The sequence below is a fragment of the Vulpes vulpes genome, chromosome 8 (assembly GCF_048418805.1).
Source record: "Vulpes vulpes isolate BD-2025 chromosome 8, VulVul3, whole genome shotgun sequence".
Lineage (NCBI taxonomy): Eukaryota > Metazoa > Chordata > Mammalia > Carnivora > Canidae > Vulpes > Vulpes vulpes.
In genome coordinates, this window is record NC_132787.1 from 64180311 (window position 1) to 64205162 (window position 24852).

The following is a 24852-nucleotide window of genomic DNA, read 5'->3' on the forward strand; positions in this document are numbered from 1 at the left end:
GAAGCCATCATGCCAGAAGTCTCCAGAATTCTATCCCTCATTCCACCAGCACAGACTGTTTCTCAGAACCCCTGTACCACCCATTCTAAGTGGCCCTGAAACGTGCTGTCGTTTTCTCATGCTTAGGACAATACAAGGAATAAGAAAATAACAGCAAAACAACAAAAACAACAACAACAAAAAACAAAAACCCCCAAAACCCCAATACCTGGTCAGCATAATAGGTAAAATAATATCCTTACTTTATTATTTTGCATTTCTCTGATTATTAGTACTTGTTAATCATTTCCACATGTTTAGAAATTATTTTTACTTTTTTTTGTGAATTTCCTGTCTTTTGTCCATTTTTAATTGGAATATCTGAATTGTTTTCTAATTTTAAAGAGCTTTTTAAAAGTGTGGACATTAGTCTTTGTTATAGCTTATAACTTTTTTCAACTCCCTTCCTTTTAAACTTTTCATTATAGAAAATTTCACACCAACAGAAGGAATACGTATGGTAACCCCAAAGGACCTATCTTCCAGTTTTAACAATGATCAAATAATCTTGATACTTTTTATTATTTAAAAGATTTTATTTATTTATTCATGAGAGACACAGAGAGAGAGAGAGAGAGAGAGAGAAAGAAAGGCAGAGACACAGGCAGAGGGAGAAGCAGGCTCCATGCAGGGAGCCTGATGCAGGACTCAATCCTGGGTCTCCAAGATCACACCCTGGGCTGAAGGCAGCACTAAACCACTGAGCCACCCGGGCTCCCCCTCTTGATACCTTTTAAATGTTTTTTTCATTTACTGAAGTTTTATACTTTCATCAAATCGCTTACAGTTTTCCATTTTTTCTTTTGCTTTTAAGTTCAAAAGGACTCCCTTACAAACAGATTAAGTTTGTCTTCTTAGTACAATATTTTTACAGTTTCATTTTTATACTTTATTTCATCTGAAATTTATGCTGGTATTTAGTCAAAGTTGAGGATTTAAAATTCATTTTGTAAAGAATTAACCAGTTGGCCTGGCACCATTTATTAAATCATTTTTCTTTTCCCTGCTGGTGACAATTCAAACCAGTATACTAATTCTTAAATAGTGAGAGGTTGGTTGATTTTGAGTTTCTAGTCTATTAGATTGATTTGTTATTATGTGAGTACCACAATTTTAATTATTCTGTTATAAAATAGATTTTAAACTTTTTTTTAAGGCGATCTCTACACCCAAAGGTGAGCTCAAACTCATGACCCTGAGATCAAAAGTCACATACTCTACTAAGCCAGCCAGGCGCCCCACGAAACAGATTTTAATTGAATTTTTAAAAATGATAAAATTAGAATCTTCACAGTTACCTGGTTGCACTTTTTAACAACATCTGGCCCAGGTATGGCATTAAGTAGAGCTATAATAAGGTAACGGTTTAGTAGCTTCCCTAGACCTAGTTCTTGCAAGGTGTCATCAGGGAGGAGTCCATTCCAAAGAAGAATATTGCGGAAGAGCTAAAATAAAATAAAGTATCAAGTGAGTATGTACTGTTTCTCTAAAGGAAAACTGCAGTAGTCTCCAACAAGCATAAAATGTTTGTCAAACTATTTTAAACTCCAGTAGCACTGGTAAAAATATCAATTTTACAATCAATAGAAAACATTTCTGAATAAATACCTAATTCTTTTCAAACTTCATGTATTTGTTCATCCTATTTTTTTTAGGACTATTACCCAAAACCCATCTCAAATAACTTCACTGGAGCCTTTCCAGATCAGTAATCTTCCTCCTCAACTCACACTCCCAGAGTCTGGGGCCATTGGGTACAAGACCACCAGGACACAGGGATTCATGAAGGAATACTGTTAAAAGCCAATGCCACTGTTACTAATGTGTGATCCTGAGAAACCATCAAACCTGACCACCTCACTGCTCTGATATGTAAAATTTAAAACCCTCATAAGAAATTCCAATAAAATTAATATTGGTTGCCTTCCTTCCTCTCAATCCATATCTTTCTGTGAATTTTATGGTGTTTTCCATTTTCTTCCCAGTACTATATTTATTACTCTAACATGCAATGCTTTTCCACACTTTGTGTCATTGTTGAGCTCTCTCTTCCTGGAAAGTCTTTTCCCTGACTCATCCACATAATAAATATGGATTCACACTATTAAAAAAATATGCCTACTGAGGTCACTCATAACCTATTAATTGTCAAATCCAGTAAACATTTTCAGTCTTTCGCCTAATTCTCTTGGGTGGCATTTAATACCTTGTCTTCACTCTTAAAAATCCTTTGCTTAGTTTCCATGATGCCACCCTCTTATGACTGCTCTAAGTTTCATAATTCTAAGGCTTCTCTGAAGACTTCACTTTCTCTGCCTGCCTCTTAGGTCAGTATTTCCCAAGGTTGTGTCCTTAGCCACCTTCTCAGCTTCACTCCATCTACTGAGAGGTTGTCATTCATGACCATGGCTCCAAATACTGCCTACATGTGGCTGACTCCCAAATCTCCAACCCCAATCTGTCCCCTGCAATTCAGACTTCTAAATCTACGCCTGTATTTTTCCCACAGATAACTTCAATTCACCATCTGAAACAGAACTTTATTTTTCCTTCAAACCTGTTCTTGTATCTCCTCCAATGCCCTCAAAGAATGTCACTGTAAGTTACCAAGTTGCCAAAGTCAGAAACTTGGCTAGCACCCTACATAATCTTCATATGCAATTATAATTAGTCATCAAGTCCTTTCAGTGCTTCATCCTAAGTGTCTTCTGAACCCAACTTCTTACCATCCCTCCTTATTACCACTGACTTAGCAATGACTTGATGCTTCATCTTTTAGACTAGGAGTTGGCCAACTATGGCTTGTGGGTTAAATCTAGTTTGGTGCCTGGTTTTGCAGAGTTGGCAAACTAAGAATGGTTTTTATATTTTGAAGCGACTGGGAGAAAAAAGAAAGAGGGTATTTTGTATGTGAAAATTAGGACACTGAAATTTCAGTGTCCATAAGTAAATCTTACTGAAATATAGCCATGCTGATTTGCTTACATAATGTTTTATAACTGTTTTTGCACCACAAAGGCAGGGTTGAATAGTTCAACAGAGACATCAAAGCTTAAAATATTTACTCTTTGGTCCTTTACAGAAGTTTGATAATCTCAGCTCTACAGTATACTGATTTTTTTTTTAAAGATTTTATTTATTCATAGAGAGAGGCAGAGACACAGGCAGAGGGAGAGGGAGACGCAGGCTCCATGCAGGAAGCCCGATGTGGGACTCGATCCTGAGTCTCCAGGATCACACCCCAGGCTGCAGGCGGCGCCAAACCGCTGCGCCACCAGGGCTGCCCCAGTATACTGGATTTAAAATAAAGTTTATTTTTGTATTTTTCTGCTTACCTTTACACCTGACCAGAACTGCCTTTCTTGGAACTTTGAATGTGGTGATGTTTTGTCTTCTACAGTGCTAATTTGAAACACAGAAAGGACAAAATGCAAACAATAATCTTTCAGAACCAGAGTCTAAAAAAAATCAGTTTTTTAACCAACCAGATTACATCTTAACACATTAACAGAATGTAAATGGAGTGCTCTGATATCAAAATTACAATTACACTTTGATTCAACAACCCTATTTCTGAGAATACCTTCTGTGGGTATACTTGCACATGAACAGAGTGGTGGGTCTATACTTATCCACAGCATTGCTGGTAATGCTTTACCACTCACATGCTTACCAGTTCCAGTACATTATATGCAGGCATATTCTGTAGCTTAAAAGAATGAAAAACAACTCTTGTGATGACATGAAAAGATCTCAAAGATGTACTAAGTCAAAAAAAGTAAGGCACAAGACAATGGTTAAAACTCTGTATTTCCTTTGCTGTAGAAAGCGGGGGGATGGGGATAAGATTAGAGTATATGTAAGTATTCTAACTGCATGAGGAAATTCTGTAATGGTAAGAAAAAGTTACTAACAGTGATTATCATTGCATGCATATATGTGTATGGAGGAGGAAAGGCAAAAACTGGATGGATGGCAGGAGAGGGAGGGAGGTAGGACCCCATTTTAAATATAAATTTAAAAACTACATACTTACACTTTTGAAAGAAATGAATAGATCTCTTACTTAAAACATTACAAAACAAACCTTAACAGTGCATGATTTTTACATGCAGATATCTCTAAACAATTCAAATTAGCCAGAAAGCTTAGAAGTTCCTTCTTTTCTCTCCACAAAAGCCTTCTATCCTGCAAATAGTCACTGGATAGCTTCAGTTCATGATCCAGTATTATAAACTAATGACTTCTTGATGTATCAATATGCATCAAATACTATATGCTTTGTGATACTGTATATAGAAAACCCTCAAGATTCCACTGAAACTACTACGTGGATAAGTGACTTCAGTAGTTATAAGATACAAAATTAACTTACAGAAATTTCTACATAATAATGTAGAAGAAAGAGAAATTAAGAAAACAGTCCCACTTATAACTGTACCAAAAAGAATAAAATCTCTAGAAATAACCAAAGAGGTGAAAGACCTATACTCTGCTAACTATAAAACATGAATGAAAGAAACTGAATACAACACAAACACATGGAAAGTTAATTCCATTCTTGTGGATTGGAAGATCCAATAATGTTAAAATGTCCATACTACCCAAAGCAATCTACAGATTTAATGCAATCCCTATCAAAATACCAACAACATTTTCACAAAACTAGAATAATATTAAAATTTGTATGGAACAAGAGAAAACTCCAAATAGTCAAACCAGTCATGAGAAAGAACAACACTAGAGGGATCACAATTCCAGATTTCAAGACATAGTATAGAGCTGTAGTAGTCAAAACATTATGGTACTGGCACAGAAATAGACACATAGTCAATGGAACAGGATAAAGAATCAGAAATAAATCCATGCTTATATGGGCAACTGATCTACAACAAAAAAGGCAAGAATATACAAAAGGGAAAAGACAGTCTCTTCAATAAAAGTTGCTGGAAAACCGGACCACTTTCTTACACCATACACAAAAATAAAATAGATTAAAGACCTAAATGTGAGACCTGAAACCATAAGAATCCTAGAAGAGAGCACAGGCAGTAATTTTTTTTTGACATCAATGTATCAACATTTTTCTAGAATGTCTCAAGCAAGGAAAACAAAAACAAAAACACCCTACTTGTTTCCTAAAGCAAATCCACCATTCACAGCTAGTTTCTGGCTTTCTGTGCCAAGCACTATTCTGAACACTCTGTTCATCTTCACAAAGTCCTGTGAAGTAGGCATTAATACCTCATTTTGCATACAAAGACACTGATGCACACAGAGGCCCAAAGTCAGATATCTAGTAATGGCAAATTTGGGCTCCAGAATCTAGATTTAATCTATGATGCCATCTGTCATGTTCTTAACATAAAAAACCTATGTCCAACTGTGCCAGGTATCATACATGGCACAGAAAAAGTGTGCAATACTTTGTTGAAATCTCAATTTGCATCTTAAAAGGCATATGTATGTTTGAGAGAACATGTAATAGCTTCTTTTGCATTACATTCTTAAATCTGTGTTACGTGATTAGCTATTTCATATAATCTAGAAATTAACAGCTCTTACCTCTTTGGATACAGAGGAATAAAAACATCATCTTCTATTGCTTTCTTCATTCTCACAACAATGGATTTAAGTAAATCCTATTATATAAGAATTTAAAAGCATCAGTGATAGTCATAGTTAGAAGTTTATTTACCAAAAGAAGTAATGTTAACAGTAAAGTACAAATTTGTACACATAGAATCAGGTGTTAAAATAAATATCAATCAGGTACAGAGAACTTTACACCCACGTTGGTGCATACAGCTGTAGCTAGTGCATTTTCATTGATATATAGTATATGCTGTCACATGAATACTAATGATGGGACATTCAGATGGTTTCCAGTTTGGGGTCTATATTACACACAACATTGTATAAAAGTTCTTATACATGTCTTTTAATATATACAGGCATACATTTCTAACAGATACACAAACAAGGATGGAATTGCTGGAATTTAGTTTATTCTTATACATTCAACTTTGTACATAATGTCAAATTGTTTTCTGAAGGAGTGATACCCCATTTACATTTCCACCAGCCATGTATGAGAAATCCAGTCTCCCTACACCTTTACTAATATGTGGTATCCTTTTGTTTTTTAATGTCTGCAATTCCTGGGGTATGCAGTCATACTTTATTATGTTTTAATTTTTATTTTCCTATTGAATAATGTGACGATGAGCATCCACTCATATTCTTTTAAAGATTCTTTTTAGATGGTGAGCATGCATGCTGGTAGGGGGAGGGGCATAGGGTAAGGGAGAGAAGCAGATTCCCTGCTGAGCTTGGAGCCCAAGGCAGGACCCTAAGATCATGACCTGAGCCGAAATCAAGAGCTGGATGCTTAACCGACTGAGCCACCCAGGCACTCTGAGCATCCACTCACATTTTTTGCCATTTGGACATGACGTTTTGCTAAGTATCTAATTAAAAGGTGCTTGTTTATGTATTTGTTGTTGTTAAAGATTTATTTATTTGTGAGACACAGAGATAGAGAGGCAGAGACATAGGAAAAGGGAGAAGCAGGCTCCCTATGGCTATCCTGATATGGAACTTGATCCCAGGACCCCAGGATCACTCCCTGAGCCAAAGGCAGATGCTCAACTCTGAGCCACCCAGATGTCTCTAAAATTAGATTCTCTTATTAGTAGAAGCGTTTTATATACTCTAGTTATGGGTCCTTTCTTGGTTTATCAATGTCTTTCGATATAATAAATTCACTTTGGCACATTCATTTTATTGTTTGTATATCAAAGAATGGGAGCAACCAAAATATTCAATCATAGAGACTTTAGGATAACATGTTATATCCATCCATTGCAAGAAAATATTACTTAGCTGGTTTGTAAAGACTGTAGTAACATGCAAAATTAAATATTTAATGAGATAATGTTAAGGGAAAGAAGTAGGATACAAATGTACACATCCACCAGGATTATAACTCTGAAGTAAAAGGCTGGATGAAAATATCCTAAAATGGTATCAAGTCCTTGTATGAGGATGAAAAGGGGAATTAAAATTCTTTTTCATGTATTACTAAAATTTCTATAATAAAATCCTATTCTTACTCTTAAAAAGGAATCCACATTTGAAAAATAAAAATGCCAAACACACTAGAGTATTTTTCAAGTCGGTGACAATGTATATAGCACAAATTAAGCTGTCAAAAACCTTATACTGACCAAATTACTCATAAATGTAGAATTCAACCAAATATATTTTTTCCCCAAGTATATCTAACTGAAGTCCTATTTTTTTTCCACTTAAATATGTCTGACATATTCCTCCAGTGGCCACTTATCACTATTTAATGTTAAAAACAAAATTCACCTTTTAAAATCCCATTTCTAAAATATTTTGAATTATTTTAAAAGAATAAAGATCACTTTCTAGGTATTATCTCCCAAAGTAGTATCTGAACTTATTCAGATTACTAAATTAGTGTTTGTACTAGAAAAGACAGTTATGTTTTGTTTTTTCGTTTAATTTACATCATGCTGAATACTAGCCTTGACCGATATTTCTATATTGTTCAAATTTTTGTTTCTTAAAAAGTAGTCTAAAAAAATGCTATAAAAGACCTTACTGAGTCAAATGATGGGAAATGGAATATGGATGGTAGATTAAGTATCAGGAAGTTTACTAAAAATGGTAAGTGTCCCATGGTTATTTTTGGGCTGGCAAGACCACGGACCTCAAAATGGCCGACCCGAGGCCGGCAACCTCAAGATAATGCCGCCTTGTCACCCAACCTAACTTAGCTTACAAAGACCTGTAACCCTGCCCCAATCGGAATGCTGCCCTGCCCCCATCTTCCCGCCGAAAACTCTAGATAAACCCTCCTGCAGTTTGCCTTTGCCTAGGTGCGACTTCCCTGACTTCCCTGACTCAGGCCTCCTCTCCCAGTCACTGAACCTCCCCGGGAGCCCTCCCCATTAAAGCACTATCGAACCTACCGCCTGGCTCTGCTGTCTTTAATTTTGTCCGCCGATCATTAAAAAGAAAACCTAACAGTTATGTAATAGACTACCTTTATTCTTAGCAAATATGCAATTTACTCTCAAAGTGTTCAGGAGAAACAAATCATGTATACATACAATGGGACAGCAAATAATAAAGTAAATGGGGCAAAATATTAATGATAGGTGAATCTGGGTGAAAGGCCTATGAGTATGCTATTTTTACTCATGACAGTTTTGGTAAGTTTGACATTATTTCTAAAAAAATTATTTAAAACAAATTCATGTATTTTAAAACTCTGAGCTCATTACCTTTTCCAAATATTCAAATACATTATTTGGTGGTGGTGGGAAAGTGCTCTGAACAGTAAAGTTTTAACCACCACACACACATACTCTGTACACTCTTTAAAACTGCTTTGAAAAGACTCTTATAAGCTTTATCTAGTAGTTTTTACACTGCTCTTTATATCTAGAGAGATAATCCTAGGTGGCTTGGCCAGATATTGAGGCCTTCAAGGGAGAGTGACGGCAGGTGCTCATCACAACAAAAGCAGCTTTGCTTTTGTGTGTTTGTGTATAGGGGTGTGTAAGATTTTATGTGAAAAAAGTTCTGTTGATAAAAAAATCTGAAAACTAGCAATCTAAACACTTGATATCATTTTCACATTTCCACTAACTGGTCAACCAACCTATGCCTAAAAACAAGTAGTGATAGGGAATCATGATCTCCTGAGGCTGCCCATAACTTTGGGCAGCTATTAACTGTTAGAGCAACAAACTTCTATGCCTTCCACTCCTTGGTCCTCCCTAATTTACTTCTTAGTATCATATATAAAACAAATCTAATCTCCTTTCCACATGACAATTCTTCAGATTTGAAGACTGATATCTCACTTTTCTAGATTTTCTGTTTCCATACCATCTTAGACACTTCCCATTTATTTAATACCCTTACATCCAGAATTATATGCAACATAACCAGGGAAGTCTTATCTATGAGCAAAGCATTTATCAACATTTTTACTCAAAATAGCACACACTCAGTAGAAAGAACTCCCCTTAGGTTTTCTGGTACTCAAGTGACACAACTAGCTCATATTGGGTTTACTGCTGGTTATGTCCCTCTTTGGTTTACCTGTGCTGCTTCAAGGCTGTTCTTTCCTATCTTTTATTTATGCAGTTGAATGTTTTAATACAGGGGTAGAACATAATATACATTTCTTTTACATCGTGTATTTTGAAAGTCAGTGTCTGAAATCTTTTCAGATACTATTCTACTATCCATAAGTCTATGCAGAATTCCTAACTTTGTGCCACTGGCAAATTTTATTAGCATGCATTTTACATATCTTCATCCAGTTCAATATTGAACAGGGCCAATATTTAGAAGATATCTAATACTAAAAGACTCCCCCTAAAGATAGCCACATCCCTCTTGGTCCAGTATTCTGTATACTCTTCCAGTTTATTGTACCCAACTGTACCACTGCTAAGCTTATCTTTCCCCATTAGATCCACAGGAACAATCATAACATACTTAAATACACTACCTATTCTAACTGCACAGTATCTTATTCATCTATGAAAGTAACTGAGATAATATGTGAGAATTTGCTTCGATAAACAATCACCTGCATTAAGGAACCCTATCAGTGATAGATTATAGTCATCACCACTTCAAGTGTTTATAATCTACCTCTATAATAATCTATTTTAGAATCTTAACAAGAATCAAAACCATTCTTAACTAGGCATTAGCTTACAGAAACATTTACTTCTCATTTTGAAAATGGGAACTATTGCTGTCTGATTCCATTCTTCTAGAACCATTTTCATTCTCTTCAATTTCTTACACATCACTGAAAAAAATACAGTGATCTCTCTGGCAAGGCAAACTGTCTTAGTAGCCACGAACGCTATGTAGTTCAGTGATTCTTAAGTAGGAGTGACTGTGCTATGCCCAAGGAATATTATAATGTCTGGAGAGATTTTTGGTTGTCAAGACTAGGGAGCACTACTGGAATCTAGTGGTCAGAGGCCAAGGAAGGTGCTAAGCATATTACAATGCACAGGACAACTTTCCACAGCAAATAATTATCTGCTCCAAATGCCAACACTGTTGAAGCTGAAAAATGATGAAGTCCAGTCTCCTACTATCTACACAAAGAACCCATTTTCAACATTCATAGTGGGAAGGTTTCCAGAACAAAAATTCCCAATCTAAAAACTTCATGAGTGAATCGTAACACTTTTGAAAGATTTTAGTTATTACAAACTACGAAGTGCCAGATCTACCACTTAGTACCCAAGCGACCTTTTACAAGTGAGCACCCTATGGGCCCCAGCTTCTTCATCTGTAAAATGAAATTAAAGTCAACAGATTTTACAAGGCTCTGAAGATCAAAGGAAACAATGTGAAAGTGTTTAATAAACAGTAAAGCACTATTTAGGTTATAATTACATAATCCCATATAGAGAGCAAATATAAGATTCCATAACTACTTTCCTGTGGCTCTTATCTACTAATCCTGGTTCTATGCTCTGTAACAACATAGATTAAAGCCATTCCTCCTTCAAATATAGCATCTTCATGTATATCTTCTTCTAAGTTAAATATCTCTAATTTCTGCAATGATTTTCATGTTATATGTTTTTATCCTGTTGGAGGGAGGTGAAGAATGCCTTCCTCTCCATCATAATTGCTATCTGTTCAAATCCTTTACTTTCCACTAGGTCCCAGTTCATCAAATGCCACTTGAACATTTCATAGTATTTTATCTGGGCTGCTCAGGGGAGGCAATGTGGTTAGTGACATGAGTGTAGGCTTTAAAGTAAGATTAAGGTTCAAATCCTAGTTCTAGGGATGCCTGGGTGGCTCAGCGGTTGAGCGTCTGCCTTTGGCTCAGGACGTGATCCTGGAGTCCTGGGATCAAGTCCTGTATTGGGCTCCCTATGGGGAGCCTGCTTCTCCCTCTGCCTGTGCCTCTGCCTCTCTCTGTGTGTCTCATGAATAAATAAAATCTTAAAAAAAAAAAAAAACCCAAAAACAAATCCTAGGTTTTTTTTTTTTTTTTTAAGATTTTATTTATTCATGAGACACACAGAGAGAGGGGCAGAGACACAGGCAGAGGGAGGAGCAGGCTCCATGCAGGGAGCCCGCCATAGGACTCGATCCCAGGTCTCTAGGATCACGCTCTGGACTGAAGGCAGTGCTAAACCGCTGAGCCACCTGGGCTGCCCAACAAATCATAGTTCTAATTCAAGGTATTACTATGAACAAATTTCTGAGACTCAGTTTCTTCATCTGTAAAAAGAATCTATCACCCATTTTTTTTTTTTAACAGAGCTATCAGAACTAAGTAAGATGACACAGGTTATAAGACTGTTAACAGAGTGCCAAGTACAGAGCAGGAGTTAAATAAGTGTTCCTTGCCTTTCCCCCACCTCTCCCTTCTTATTTTAAAGAAGTTTTTTTTTTTTTCTTTCTTTTTTAATGCGGCTTCATGCTCAGAGTGGAGTCCAACGTGGGGCTTGAACTCATGACCTGGAGGATCAAGACCTGAGCTGAGATCAAGAGGGAGCTTAACCGACTCAGCCACCTAGGCACCCCTTAAATAACAATTTATATTCATCTTATCTCCTTTAAAATTACATGCTTCTTGAGAGCAGAATCATACAGGTTTCCCCCTTCTCCCTCTTCTTACAGCCTTTCCTCCTTCATAATAATTCCCAGTGCTAAAATTTAATGGTGTTCAGAGTAAGAATGCGACATGCTTCCCTGCTTCTCAACTACCTTGGTCATTCTACTCTAAATGCTCTCCAGACTGACAATCTCCCTCAATTTCCTTAAAGGTCAACATATACTTGGTTTACTGATTTAACTGTATAAATATACGACATTCTCATCAACAAACAGAATGATAAAAAAAGAATGCCACAATAAAAGATTAACAAACTCCCACCAAAGCCTCTTAAAGGTCTCTCCTATGTCTTATGTTGAGTAAAACTCAATTCTAAATCATGGTGAGATGAAAATCTATCCTATTGAACTTTTTTTTTTTTTTTAAGTATAATCTACACCCCAATGTGGGGCTCGAACTTACGACTCCAAGATCAAGACTCACATGCCTTAACTGACTGAGCCAGCCAGGTGCTCCATATCCTACTGAACTTTGAATCCTTAAAGAGATTATAGCTCTTAACTTGGTAGATTACAAATAACTAGTTAATGAATGTTAACCTAATTTTAAAATCATTGTTAAAGCAAAGCCACAATCTACCAGATTTCTGCCAAAAGAACAAAAGTAAATAATCTTTTTCTTTTAGAAGAAACAAGTTTGCCCAAATGTATTTTATACCTGTTTATCTCTGCAGTGCCAATGTATAGTCACCAACCTGAAAAATGGCTGGCTTGACCATGAGAACAAAAATCAGACCACTAAACAGAGAGGAATAATCTAATAAGAATAAAAATAATAATCTGGGTCTTATTATATGTACATATATCCTATAATTAATAATAACTGCCATTCCTGTTAGTGTTCATAAATATGAAGGTATATTCTTTTATTATTATAAAGAAGGAATGGTCAATCCTAGGTTTTTTTTTAAACATTACATTTATTTATTTGAAGATTTATTTATTTGAAGGAGAGAGAGAGAGAGCAGAGTTAGCATGAATGGGGGGAGCACAGAAGCAGAGGGAGAAGCAGACTCTCTGATGAACAGGGAGCCCAATGTGGGGCTCGATCCCAGGACCCTGGAATCACGACCTAAGCTGAAGGCAGGTGCTGAACTGACTGAGCCACCCAGGTGTCCCCTCAATCCTAGTTTCTATAAATTGGAAGTAAATCTATTTTTTCCCAAATTGTTTTTTGGTAATTATTTCTTTTTGCATCTTCTGTAAACAAAGATAACAAAATTACATTAACCTATAAATGAATCATGAAGTTTACAACTCTAGAAATTATTACCTGTTTGCCTTTACTAACTTCATTTGCACAAGTGGAAAGTTCTTCATGAATCACTCTGCAGTTTGTTATTAAACTTGTTGTTTGTGAGGTCGACAAGGGATCCCAAATGAATTCTACAAAGTCTGAAACAAAGTTTCAGTAGTGTACAATTTATTTACTAGATTGCTTTACTCGTCACAAATAAACAGCTGAGGCCTTTAGCAAAGACTTCCATCCTACGCAATTTAAAATCCATGCCAATCATTACCATTATGTATTTGCATACATCAATTTCCTTGTCCTTTTTGGGCTCTGTTGAATTTTTCTAACTCAGTCACCTGTCACTGAGTCTATGGCTCTAACCATGTTGCTAAAACATGGCTAGGAAAAAAATACACTTTAAACTTATCAAGGTAAAACTCCAGTAAGCCCTTCACTCTGCCTAGTAATCATATTGTTTCCCTGGCCCATTCCATCTCCCTCTCACCCAGATGATCATTTTATGCCTTTTTCTTCTCAGTATATGAACTTAGCTTTTCTAGACGACTATTTACTTTTTTTCTCTTCCTTTGCTTTCACCCTCATGCTGATGACTTCCTCAACTGATGGAAAACAGACAAGCAACTACTGCAGAATCTACACATTTACCTACATGTATGCCCACATACTCTGAACTTGTCTTCCATTCTTATGGATGAAGCACCTACCGTCCTCGCTAAGGCCAACCTTTTATTTGTACAAAATGTCTCAACCCCTTTGGATTACTGGAAGATCCTGTTTCTGGAATTCACCCTTTTAATTTCAGTATTGCTATCACTTCCACTGGATCTTTCCCATTAGCCTTAGAAGAATTATTCTCTTATATTGAAAATAATCCCTCCCTTGACCCTTCTTTTCCTTCTAGTACTGCCTGATTTTCCTTCACTTTACAACAAAATTCTTCAAAAACCATCTCTAATTTCTCTCCTCCTATTAACTCTTGAATTCATTTCAATTATTCAATTAGGCCTTATCTCTAACCATTCTACCTAAACTATTCTTACCATTGCAATGACTTTCACACTGCAAAACCTGATGGGTTGATTCTAGTCCCCATCTGATTTATCAGCAACAACTGGGAAAGTTGATCACTCCCCTTACAAACATTTCTTTTCTTGGCATCCAGGATAGCATTCCTGGTTTCCCACCTACCTCTGTGGTCTCCTTTACTGGTGGTGCCTGTCATCTCTTTGATTCATAAATGCTGGAGTACCTCAGGACTCAGGTCACTTAGCTCTTCTTTCCTATTTACATTTATACCCTTAGTATTTAAGGTCAGTTTTATGGCTCTAAATGGCATCTATGTGCTGATAATTCCGAATTTATGTCTGCTACTTGGACCTCTCCTTTAGATTCACATATTCAACAACCTAATTGGCATCTCTATTTGGATAACAGGCATCGCAAATTCAACATTTGTCAAACTGAGCTCCTGATAACACCTCCTTACCCTAAATGTGGTCCTCTCAGTCTCCTCCACTTCAGGAAATGGCAACTTTGTCCTTCCACATGCCCAAACCCATGCAGTCACTTTTGATTCCTCTCTCTTTTGCTCCACACAACCAATCCATTAGCAAATTGTTAGTGCTCTCTTTAAATGTATGCAGAATTTGACCACTTTTCAGCACCTCCACTTTTAATACCCTACCCTAAGCTAGTATCTATCATCTGTTGCTTGGATTACTGCAAAAGCTTTCTAAGTGGTCTATCTATACAATTCATTCTCAACACAGTAACCACAGTGATTCTATTAAAATGTTAGGCAGATAATCATTTCTCTGTTCCAAACTCTCCAATTACTTCTCACTCTTTCACTTACAATAAGAAATTAAGGTCTTACAAATGATTATAAGGACCTATAGAACATAGTTCCTGTCATCTTTTAAAAAGATTTTTAGGGAGGTGCAGGGAGAGAAAGAATCTAAAGCAGACTCTGCGGGGGATGGGGTGGGGGAGCCCAATGCAGCACTTGATCCCATGACCAAGATCATATCCTGAACTGAAACCAAGAGCTGGACGCTTGACTGACTGAGCCACCCAGGCACCCCAGCTTTTGCCATCTTGTTAACCTCTTCCTGCTCTCCACCCATCCTCACTCTACTTTAGCTACACTGGCCTATGTGCTGTTTTTCAAGCAAATCAGGCTGGCTCCTGCCTCGGGGCCTTTGCATTTGCTGTTTCCACTGCCTTGGGTCCTATTTCCCCAGATATTCCTAAGGCCCACTTCTTCCTTTCAAAATGTCAATTGTGACCTTCTCAATAAGACCTTCTCTGGCCAGTCTATTTTAAATTGCAATTCTCTTTGATAATTTGTATCCTTTCTCTTACTTTTTCATCTCATCCCTCATAACTAACATGTTCTAGGTTTTCTTTATCTTGTTTATTATCTGTCTTTTTCACAGAATGTAAGCTGCAGGAGAGAAGGAAATATTATTTTATTCACTACTGCATATGCTGAGGCAACAACAGTGCCTAACTCAGGGTAGACCCTTGTAAAATACAAGTTAAGTAATAGAAAAAATGAAATAGGTTTTAAAAGAAAAACCCCAAGCCAGATGTGGCAATTGCTTGTATAGGTAAGAAAGATGGAGGAGTGAATGACTGAAAATCCCGGTTTGAATACATGGGTGATGGAGATGTCACTTTCTAGATAAAAAACATAAGAGAAGTAGAACTGCAGCAAAGATGGTAAGTATGATTTCACATGTGGACTTGGAGATGCCTATTGGGTATCCAAGTAGATGTACTCAGAAAGTACTTTGGTAAGAGAGATCTGGACTTGCTCTAGTTCTTTTGGATTTAAAATTATGTAGAGCAGCACTATCCAAAGTAACTTTCAGAATGATGGGAAAAAGACATCATAACTGCTATCTGATAGCCATGAGCTACATATATATGACTATTAAGTATTTAAAATGTCATTAGGGTGACTGAGGAACTAGATATTAATTTTACTTAGGTAAAAATTTTAATAATCACATTTAGTCACTGGTTACCACACTGAACAACACAGACATAGATGGCACTAAAGGAGGGCATGAAATTATCCAAGGGGCTCATGAAGAGTAAAAGAGGGTCCAGGACAAAACTTGAGATTAAATATACAATACTAATTTCTCATAATTCTACTTATTTGAGGGACTTTAATTTTAAGTGATGTATTTGGAGATTTTAGAAGAGTAAACATATTCTGTGTTATTAAGAGAGCTAGGTAAAAGTATTAACTTTCTAATACAACTATGACTGTACTGCAAGATACACTGAGAAAAATCCTTAGAGCTTAGCCAAATTGGCTAAGAAGCAATACAAAAGTGGTTGCTTCATCTTTTAAGAGTTCTGGAGACTTTGGTATAAGAATCGATTCTCAGGGACATGGTGAAACAGATCAAGTAAAATTTCAGATGAAACAAATCTTCAGGAAGCACAAACAAACACCACTGTAAGTGCAGATGTAGGGAAGATGTAGTAATGTTTTTTAAAGAAAGAAATTAGCAGAAATGGGGTGAAGTCAAGGGAAAGAAAGAAAGGAATAGGAATGAAAGTATGCCACTAATAAACAACTTAGATATTATAAAAGCAACACTAATGTCACAAATGCTAACGGCAGAGAAATACTAGCAGTTTGGTAGCCAATCACTTGTGCAAAGAAGCACTTTTTAACCACCTTCAGTTACATCTATTGGTTTTTACTGCATATTTCTGCATTCAAAAACTTCTTTTTTTTTTAATGCATTCAAAAACTTCTGAAAAAAATTGTGAATATAGCAGAAATGATTGATCCTAGACTCTGCCAGAGAATAATTTAATTTTATCAAGATTACAAAGCAGTACCTGTAAGTCGAGGAATAACTGTTTTGTTGATGACAGTAGGCAAGATTTTCTTATCAGAACTATCTTCCTTCTTTGAATCTTCCATACTGTTAGCCATAAATTTTTCTATAGATGTGAACCACGGCATCTGTTTTAAACCTATGGCATCAAACTTACAAATAAAATTATCAAAATTTTTAATATATTAAAAAATTAGTTTATTTTAAAAATAATATTTTCAGTAATCGCCTGTTCTGAGAATCAAACATAATAATTCCATATTTTAATCCCCTGTATTTAGCCCTAGACCACCAACACTAGGCAGAATGACATGACAAAGACATGATGTCTAAACAGTATGACAAGAAACTACATTCTATGCACCATTCATATGACAAATATTCCAAAAATGCCCACTGTGTTCAGAACCTGCCACACATTACTTTTGAGAACAAAATATATTTGTAAGAATAGCACTTAAAATAACCATGTAATTTGTTTATAAAAAATCATTTACCTCATGCAAAAGTCATTTCTGGTTCCCTCGATTCTCACAGGCACAAATTTATATTTTTAGGTGGTTTAGCTTACAATTAGATGGCCAATTATTATTTGTGGAATGAATGAATGAATGAACAGATCTCTGCTAAGCGTAACAGAGTACTCGACTCAGCTTGAGTGATTAACAATTAGGCTGCTGTTCAACCAACTACTTAACATTTTCTTACAGATAAGCTTAGTTCCTGTACTATGAATACTGCCTGGCCCTGAACCTAACACAGCAACAGGCAGGCATGCATGACTAGGGCAGAGAAAGAGAAAAGGATATGGCTCTGTCTCCTTCACGTTGTTAAATCTTTATCTTCGTTTCTCCTCTATTCCTACAATTTCACTTTCTCATTTCTGTTTCCTCACTAGACATATCCACATGGATGTTCCACACTATCAGTAAAACTTCCTTCAAAATCTTTTTCCCTCTGGAAATGCCTCATTTCTATTAATGGAACTACTACTGTTCTAATAACCCAGAATCAAAACACTGGGGCCACCTTTCAATGTGGTGTGTCAGGGTGCAGGGTGATAGTATTTTACTAATTCTTTTTTTTTTTTTTTTAATTTTTTTTTTTTATTTATGATAGTCACAGAGAGAGAGAGAGAGAGAGGCAGAGACACAGGCAGAGGGAGAAGCAGGCTCCATGCACCGGGAGCCCGATGTGGGATTCGATCCCGGGTCTCCAGGATCGCACCCTGGGCCAAAGACAGGCGCCAAACCGCTGCGCCACCCAGGGATCCCTACTAATTCTTTATTTTAATTCTAATATGGTTAATATACAGTTGTATTAGTTTCAGGCATACAATATAGCGATTCAACGCTTCCATACATCACCCAGTGCTCATCACAGCAAGTGCACTCTTTAATCTCTATCACCTATTTCACCCACCCCACCCCCCTACCCTCCTCCTTTCTGGTAACCATCAGTTTGTTCTTCATGGTTATGAGTCCGTTTCTTTTTTTTTTCCCTCTTTCTCTGTAATCCACCCTTTCTCTTTCCTTTGTCACTACCACTCTGTATGAAGAATTCACTACCTTGGACTTGGGGTACAGCAGTAGCCTTTCAGTATTATATCCATCTCTCATCTCCCTTCCCTCCAAGTTAGCCTGCTGCTAGGACTTCCTAAAACATCTTATTACTTTCATAATGCTACTCCTCCCATTATTTACCAAAATAAGTTCCTATCTCTTTAGGATCTGAAACTCTATACAATCGCTACCTCCTGAACTATGATTTCTCCTTATGTGCCTTTACAAAACTTTTCCTTTTTGTCTCCTGTTTAAATCTCCTATACCCTTCAGTCCTCATTTAAATCCTCCCTTCTCAATGCAGCTTTCCAAACCAAATTATTGTCAATACCTTATCTCCAAACTTCAGTACTGTTGGTACCTAAGTTGAATTTCCTCACACTAAAATTCTTAAAAGCTAATACTGGGCAGCCCTGGTGGCCCAGCGGTTTAGTGCCGCCTTTAGCCCGGAGTGTGATCCTGGAGACCTGGGATCAAGTCCCACGTTGGGCTCCCTGCATGGAGTCTGCTTTTCTCTCTGCCTGTCTCTCTCTGTTATGAATAAATAAATAAAATCTTAAAAAAAAAAAAAAGCTAATGCTATCTTTACGTTTTTAAATCATTTAAAAATGGTCTTAAATTTATCATAGAAGTAGATAAAAAATAAAAGTGTTTCCTTGACAGATGTTTAGTGCTATTCAGCCTTAAAAATAAAGGGAGAAACAAAAAGAAAAGAAACAAGAAAAGATGAATGCAAACTATTACCCCAACGCACTATCAATCCCAACTGTATGTATTTTAAAGCTAAACTGATAACAAGGGCATTTTAATAATGACCATGGCAGACTTATTTCTTTCCTATGTTAAGCTTAAATACCTTAAGAGGATTCCAATCAATCAACTGAACTCGGATTAGGGGATTTAAAAGCTTCGGTATGCACAAACTAATGAAAGCTTCATAATAAGAATCAGGATACTTTTCTCGCCATTGTTGAAATTTCAACAAAATATGCTGGATGTTACAAAAATCATCATGTACATCTTCAAAAATCTTCTTGTGGTCCTGTAAAATATCACCTGTAAACAAAATGAGTCTCTGTGTTTCGGGCATTTTAAGTTTGTGAACTTTATTTGCTTTCTAGAAACACAGTCATGTACAACTATGTATGTAATCAACTGAGCTGAAAACTTTCCTTTGATGTTAACGTATAAATTAATTTTTATTCAAAAATCACTTTAATAGCAATAGTGACACTAAAAAACTCCACCATTTATTGAGTCCCTGCTATTTCAGCGTATAACTATCTTCTCTACAAGGCAGGTGTTACTACCTATTCACAGACAAAAAACAAGCAAACAAACAACATGAGATTCAGGGAAGTCAATGGACCTGCCTAAGATCACACAGAATACAGCCCTTCTTCAAACCCATCTATTTGACTGTAAGGCCCACATTCTTTCAAATATACAATATTTTACTTTCTCATACCATTAAAATTTTTTAAGTAACCTCTACCCCCACCATGGGACTCAAACTCATAATCCTGAGATCATCAAGAGTTACATGCTTTACCACCTAAGCCAACCAGGTACCTCTAAATGTAATTGTTTTCAATTAAAAACTATAATATAGACAGTTTGTAGCAGAGAAATGAAATTAAAAATGTTCATCATTCCTTTACAAAAGATGAGAAAGGCTGAGGGAAAAAACCGTAAGGATGTAGAATACTCACAACGTTTCTCCATTTTATCTCACTTTTTTCAGAAGTAGAAAAAGTGTTTTTTGTTTTTTTGAGTAAACTCTACCCCAACATGGGGCTCTAGCTCACCACCCCAAGCTCAGGATCAAGAGTCAGTTCTACTGATTGAGCCAGCCAAGTGCCCCAGGAAAAGTCTAAAAAGGGGGTAAAAAATGTGTTCCTTTTTCCTTGAATTTCAACTATTTTATATATTTTATGTATTTAAGGGCAATCACAGTAAAGTATTTCCTACCATTTCAATATTTCAAATTAAGACATATTAGAAACTTGATAATTAACCTTGGGTTTCTTGGAAGTCAATCATGTCTTCTGAAGACAGTTCATCATCACTAGATGTCCCTTCCTGGTGATCACAATTCCCACAAAGTGTCCTTGCTTGTCTTCTTCGTGACCTATGTTTTGCAATAAACCGAAAACAAAAACAGTTCCTGTTGAAAAGAAATGCTTTAAAACAAAAAGCAGGAGTCACCATTTATTTAAAATGCTCAGAATATAAACTACCTTATTAGCACACAATTTTATGTTAATATTTTTGGCATTTTAGCTTGATTAATCATAACTGGTAGTTCTCCCTCTTTTTCTTACAGGACATTCTCATGGGCTACACAGACTTTAAAGAGGGGGTAACAATATAATAACGGGTGGCTGCTAGTTACAAAAAATTACCAGACTAAGAAATACCATTTACCTGTTCCTTCTGACTGACCTAATACACCAGTGTGTCTTAAATGCTGGGGTTTAGGACTGTTTAACTAAATCTTGGTTTTACATCATCCTCACAAACTAATGTTCAGTTATGGTTAATTATATCATATGGGTTAACTATATTTAAGTAGCAAAAAATACTTGCTCAATGATGCTTTAAGTCTTCACTTTATATAGCTACCTTCGAGATTCAATCTCTTCTAAAATCCATTGAGTTTTTTCATCCATAGCCAAGCTTTCATTTGTTGATGTCTCAGCTCTGCCTGTTAATGAATAAAATTGATTTCATACTGCAAATTCTTAAAAGAAATAAAGTAAGACACTTTGAAACCAAAGTTATATCTCGGGTATATATACATACAAGTGTAAATAAACACACTTAATATGCTTGAATTGCATATTTCATCATGCAATGAAATTTCAATGTTAGCTCCCAACCATAATATTAAAATGCATTGAGCTTGCTAGCCTGACACCTTGGCTAGTGAAAATAGTTCAGCACTTGAGAACACTAACAAAACTCTACCAAGTTTCTTTTTTGCATATTCTTTTTCTTAGTACTTTTTACCAGTTTTTTTTTTTCTGTGCCTGAATTGTTAAATTTGCATTACCAATCTTATTCATACTATATTTTACTTCAGTATATACCATAATTTATAACTACAGGTCATGTGTTTGAAGTCATTTTGCTTTAATCAGCTATTTGGTTATGATCCCATCTTTCACTATTCCCTGGACAGCACTTTAATCAAAGGAAGGCATCTCTGAAAATACAAAACCAGTGTAAGAACTAAAATCCAAATCTATTTTTTTTTTAAATCCGAATCTTGAGATTTTACAGATGATTCTCTACTGAAACCCACCAAAATGTCTTTAACCTCCATAACTAATCTGTGGGAGGGCCATGAAATCTTTATTAAGTTACATTTCTGACATGGCCTATAGATTTACATCAACTCATCTCAAAATAGTCATTATCTGACCATATATTGTCTCAAATACTAAAATGATTAGAAGTTATTTTTATTTTTTTTGTCTTAGACTTAATTCAAGACATTCTAAAGCCCTGGCTCTACATATTTTGAGGTTTTTAAAAATGGTAGGTGAAAGGTTAGTGAGAAGATACGCAAAAAACATTTTTTATACAGAATACAAATATTTATATTCTCCAGCTGATAATTCAGCTTAACGATAAATCATACTGAACACGAAATACACTAACGTGATAACTGTTGTAAATGCGTTGATTCACATTTTAGTTCATCTTGCCTGCGTTTCATAAAGGTCATGGCTTGTTTTAAAAGAAGTGCATGCATGGATGATTCTATTTCTTGGATGCTGATAATCTGAAATACACGTAAGTAACATTTTGTAGGTTATCAATAATGAATTATAAAAAATACATAAGCATATGTATATGCTCAATTCCTATGTGTAAAGGAGCATTTTCAATCCTACATTTTAATTAAAAAAAAATTGTGAGATACAGATGTGGCTGCCAACGCTTTTAATATTCATAAAAACCAGGAAATCAACTATACTAAAACAGTAATAAATATAATAATGAAAGCAAATGGGCTGAAGTCAGGAACATGGATAAGAATGGATAGATAAGAAATAGGGTTCTTTATTTGAGATACAAGGAGCAAGAGAAAATGAGGAGTTCAGCTCTTTTTCATAAGCTGAGGGGGGGAGACTATAAGAGGGCACTTGACAAAACTGATAAATTAAAAAAAACCAGAGAACGGAAGAGACCTAACCAGACTAGTAAAAAAAACCTGTGAAGCAGAAATAACTGATTATTTAAAATCAACATTCTTGGGCAGGCCCCGTGGCACAGCAGTTTAGTGCCGCCTGCAGCCTGGGGTGTGATCCTGGAGACCAGGGATCGAGTCTCATGTCAGGCTTCCTGCATGGAGCCTGCTTCTCCCTCTGCCTGTGTCCCTGCCTCTCTCTCTCTCTATGAATAAATAAATAAAATCTTTAAAAAAATAAATAAAATAAAAATAAAATCAACATTCTTGGGGCGCCTAGGTGGTATAGTGGTTGAGCACCTTCCTTGGGCTCAGATCATGATCCCGGGGGTCCTGGGACTGAGTTCCACATCAGGCTCCCTAAAGAGAGCTGCTTCGCTCTCTCTGTTTCTGCCTCTCTCTGTCTGTCATGAATACATAAAATCTTAAAAAAAAAATAAAATAAAATCAGCATTCTTATATTTCTTGGGCAACAACCCCCTCACTTCAATGATGTTCCATAGTAGCTACCATGGATATATCAATCTGTAGGGTGAGAGACTTTAACAGTGTAATTCTTCAAGGATCAATGAAGAAAGCTGTATTGCAATAAATACTTCAGAAAGCAACTACCAAGGGACAGTAAAAGTTAGACAACTTAAAACAAGAGGAGAGAAAAAAAAATCCAATTGTTTGATAACATTTTAAATGTAAATGAAAGCAGTGAAGAAAGTTGAATGTATTTTTTAAATGACTCATCTACTTAAAAAAAAAAAAAAAAGATCAACTCAAGACCCCAATGTAAGGGCTTAGTATGTACAAACAAAACCAGAAATTATAAAAAGGAATGATTCACTGATTAATACAAAAATTTCAAAACATCAGGATATCAAAAAAAAAAAAGTGAAATCAAAAGACAAACTCTAAGTTTATCTACATGAAGTAGGATAAAACATTAATTTTAAGTAGTAAGGAATTTTCACCAAAGAAGGAAAAAAGAGGAAAAACACTATGAACTAAAAGGATAATAAAGAGACAAATAATTTGCAAGAAACAAGACTACATGTGTTAATAAAACAAAGGACTGTTCTGAGATATATAAGATGAAACCATAAGAGTCTCTTAATCATAGAAAACTGAGTGTTGCTGGGGGCAGGGAAATGGGTGGAGGGATGGGGTAACTGGGTGATGGGCATTAAAGGAGGGCACATGATATAATAAGCACTGGGTGTTATATAAGACTGATAAATCACTGACCTCTATCTCTGAAACTAATAACATACTATAGGTTAATTCATTGAATTTCAGTAAAAAAAAAAAAAAAATGGAAAAAAATAAAATGAAAAAAACCCACCAAATAAGTATGTAAAAACAACCCATTTTTTAAACGAAATAAGCTAAAAATAAAACTAATATATCTTTCTGGTGAATAATTAAACAATGTTTCACAAGCCTCAAAGACATTTAAACACTTTGATTTCCTAATTCCTTTTAGGAATTTTTCTTAAACAGATGGAATTTTAACACAATTTAATATACAAAACTTTGTAATACCAAAATAATTGCAAAAAACCCCTAACTGCCCAAAATTAAGGGGATCCTTAATGTCACAGTATGTCAAAAATGTGTAAGAAAACAGGAAAGTATTTAGTTGTGCGATTTACTTATATATCTTATGGTAAGGGGATTTCTTTATAAAAAGGAAATATATTTATAACCATGTTACCTTTTCATTAAGACAGTCAATTAAATTTTCCACATAAACTTTCATGCTTTTATAGAATTTAAAATTTAGAGCTTGAGATGATGAATTCTCTAGGTTCTGGATGGTACTCTTTGAGCTCTCGACATCTTGTATGTATTTTTCATATTCCCTCAGGTGTGAGCGGTGAGTATCCTGTAGCAATGTTAATCTAAGTAAACAAAACAAAGAAAAATGAAAACTGCTTTGTTTTTCCAACTTTTATTTCTAGTACAGTAAGTAGAAGTCTGATGAAATTTTTTTCAAAGCTACCTTACAGACACCACCAAGGAAATGGACAGTCACATAAACCTGGGTTTATGAGACTTGCTGCACACAAGAGAGTACCACAATGAGAAAGGTCTCAGGGGAAAAGGTAGGAAAGGACACTTAGAAGTTTTTAGGTGCTTGAGCTAATTAGAGGATAATTTTATTTATTTTTAAAGATTTTATTTATTTATAAATGTTTTGAGAGACAGAGAGGGGACGGGGCAGGCTCCAAG

General features: G+C 35.8%; 1 protein-coding gene across 12 annotated transcripts in view; it reads right to left on the reverse strand.

Annotated features, from left to right (window-relative positions):
* Nucleotides 1–24852, reverse strand: part of GCFC2 (GC-rich sequence DNA-binding factor 2) — a 48520-nt gene that overhangs the window by 4752 nt on the left and 18916 nt on the right. For 2 of the 12 annotated variants that reach the window (XM_072767029.1, XM_072767032.1), the window contains exons 6-15: nucleotides 24335–24521; nucleotides 22098–22221; nucleotides 21057–21138; nucleotides 20450–20562; nucleotides 19288–19487; nucleotides 16871–17021; nucleotides 13022–13143; nucleotides 5605–5681; nucleotides 3375–3441; nucleotides 1338–1484 (exon numbers count right to left, since the gene is read on the reverse strand). In XM_072767029.1, the coding sequence (XP_072623130.1) occupies nucleotides 1338–1484; nucleotides 3375–3441; nucleotides 5605–5681; nucleotides 13022–13143; nucleotides 16871–17021; nucleotides 19288–19487; nucleotides 20450–20562; nucleotides 21057–21138; nucleotides 22098–22221; nucleotides 24335–24521 (1270 nt within the window). Of the gene's footprint in view, nucleotides 1–1337; nucleotides 1485–3374; nucleotides 3442–5604; nucleotides 5682–13021; nucleotides 13144–16870; nucleotides 17022–19287; nucleotides 19488–20449; nucleotides 20563–21020; nucleotides 21139–22097; nucleotides 22222–24334; nucleotides 24522–24852 lie in introns of those variants that run through there. The other 10 variants (XR_012003118.1, XR_012003116.1, XR_012003119.1 and 7 more) reach the window with 10 other exon arrangements.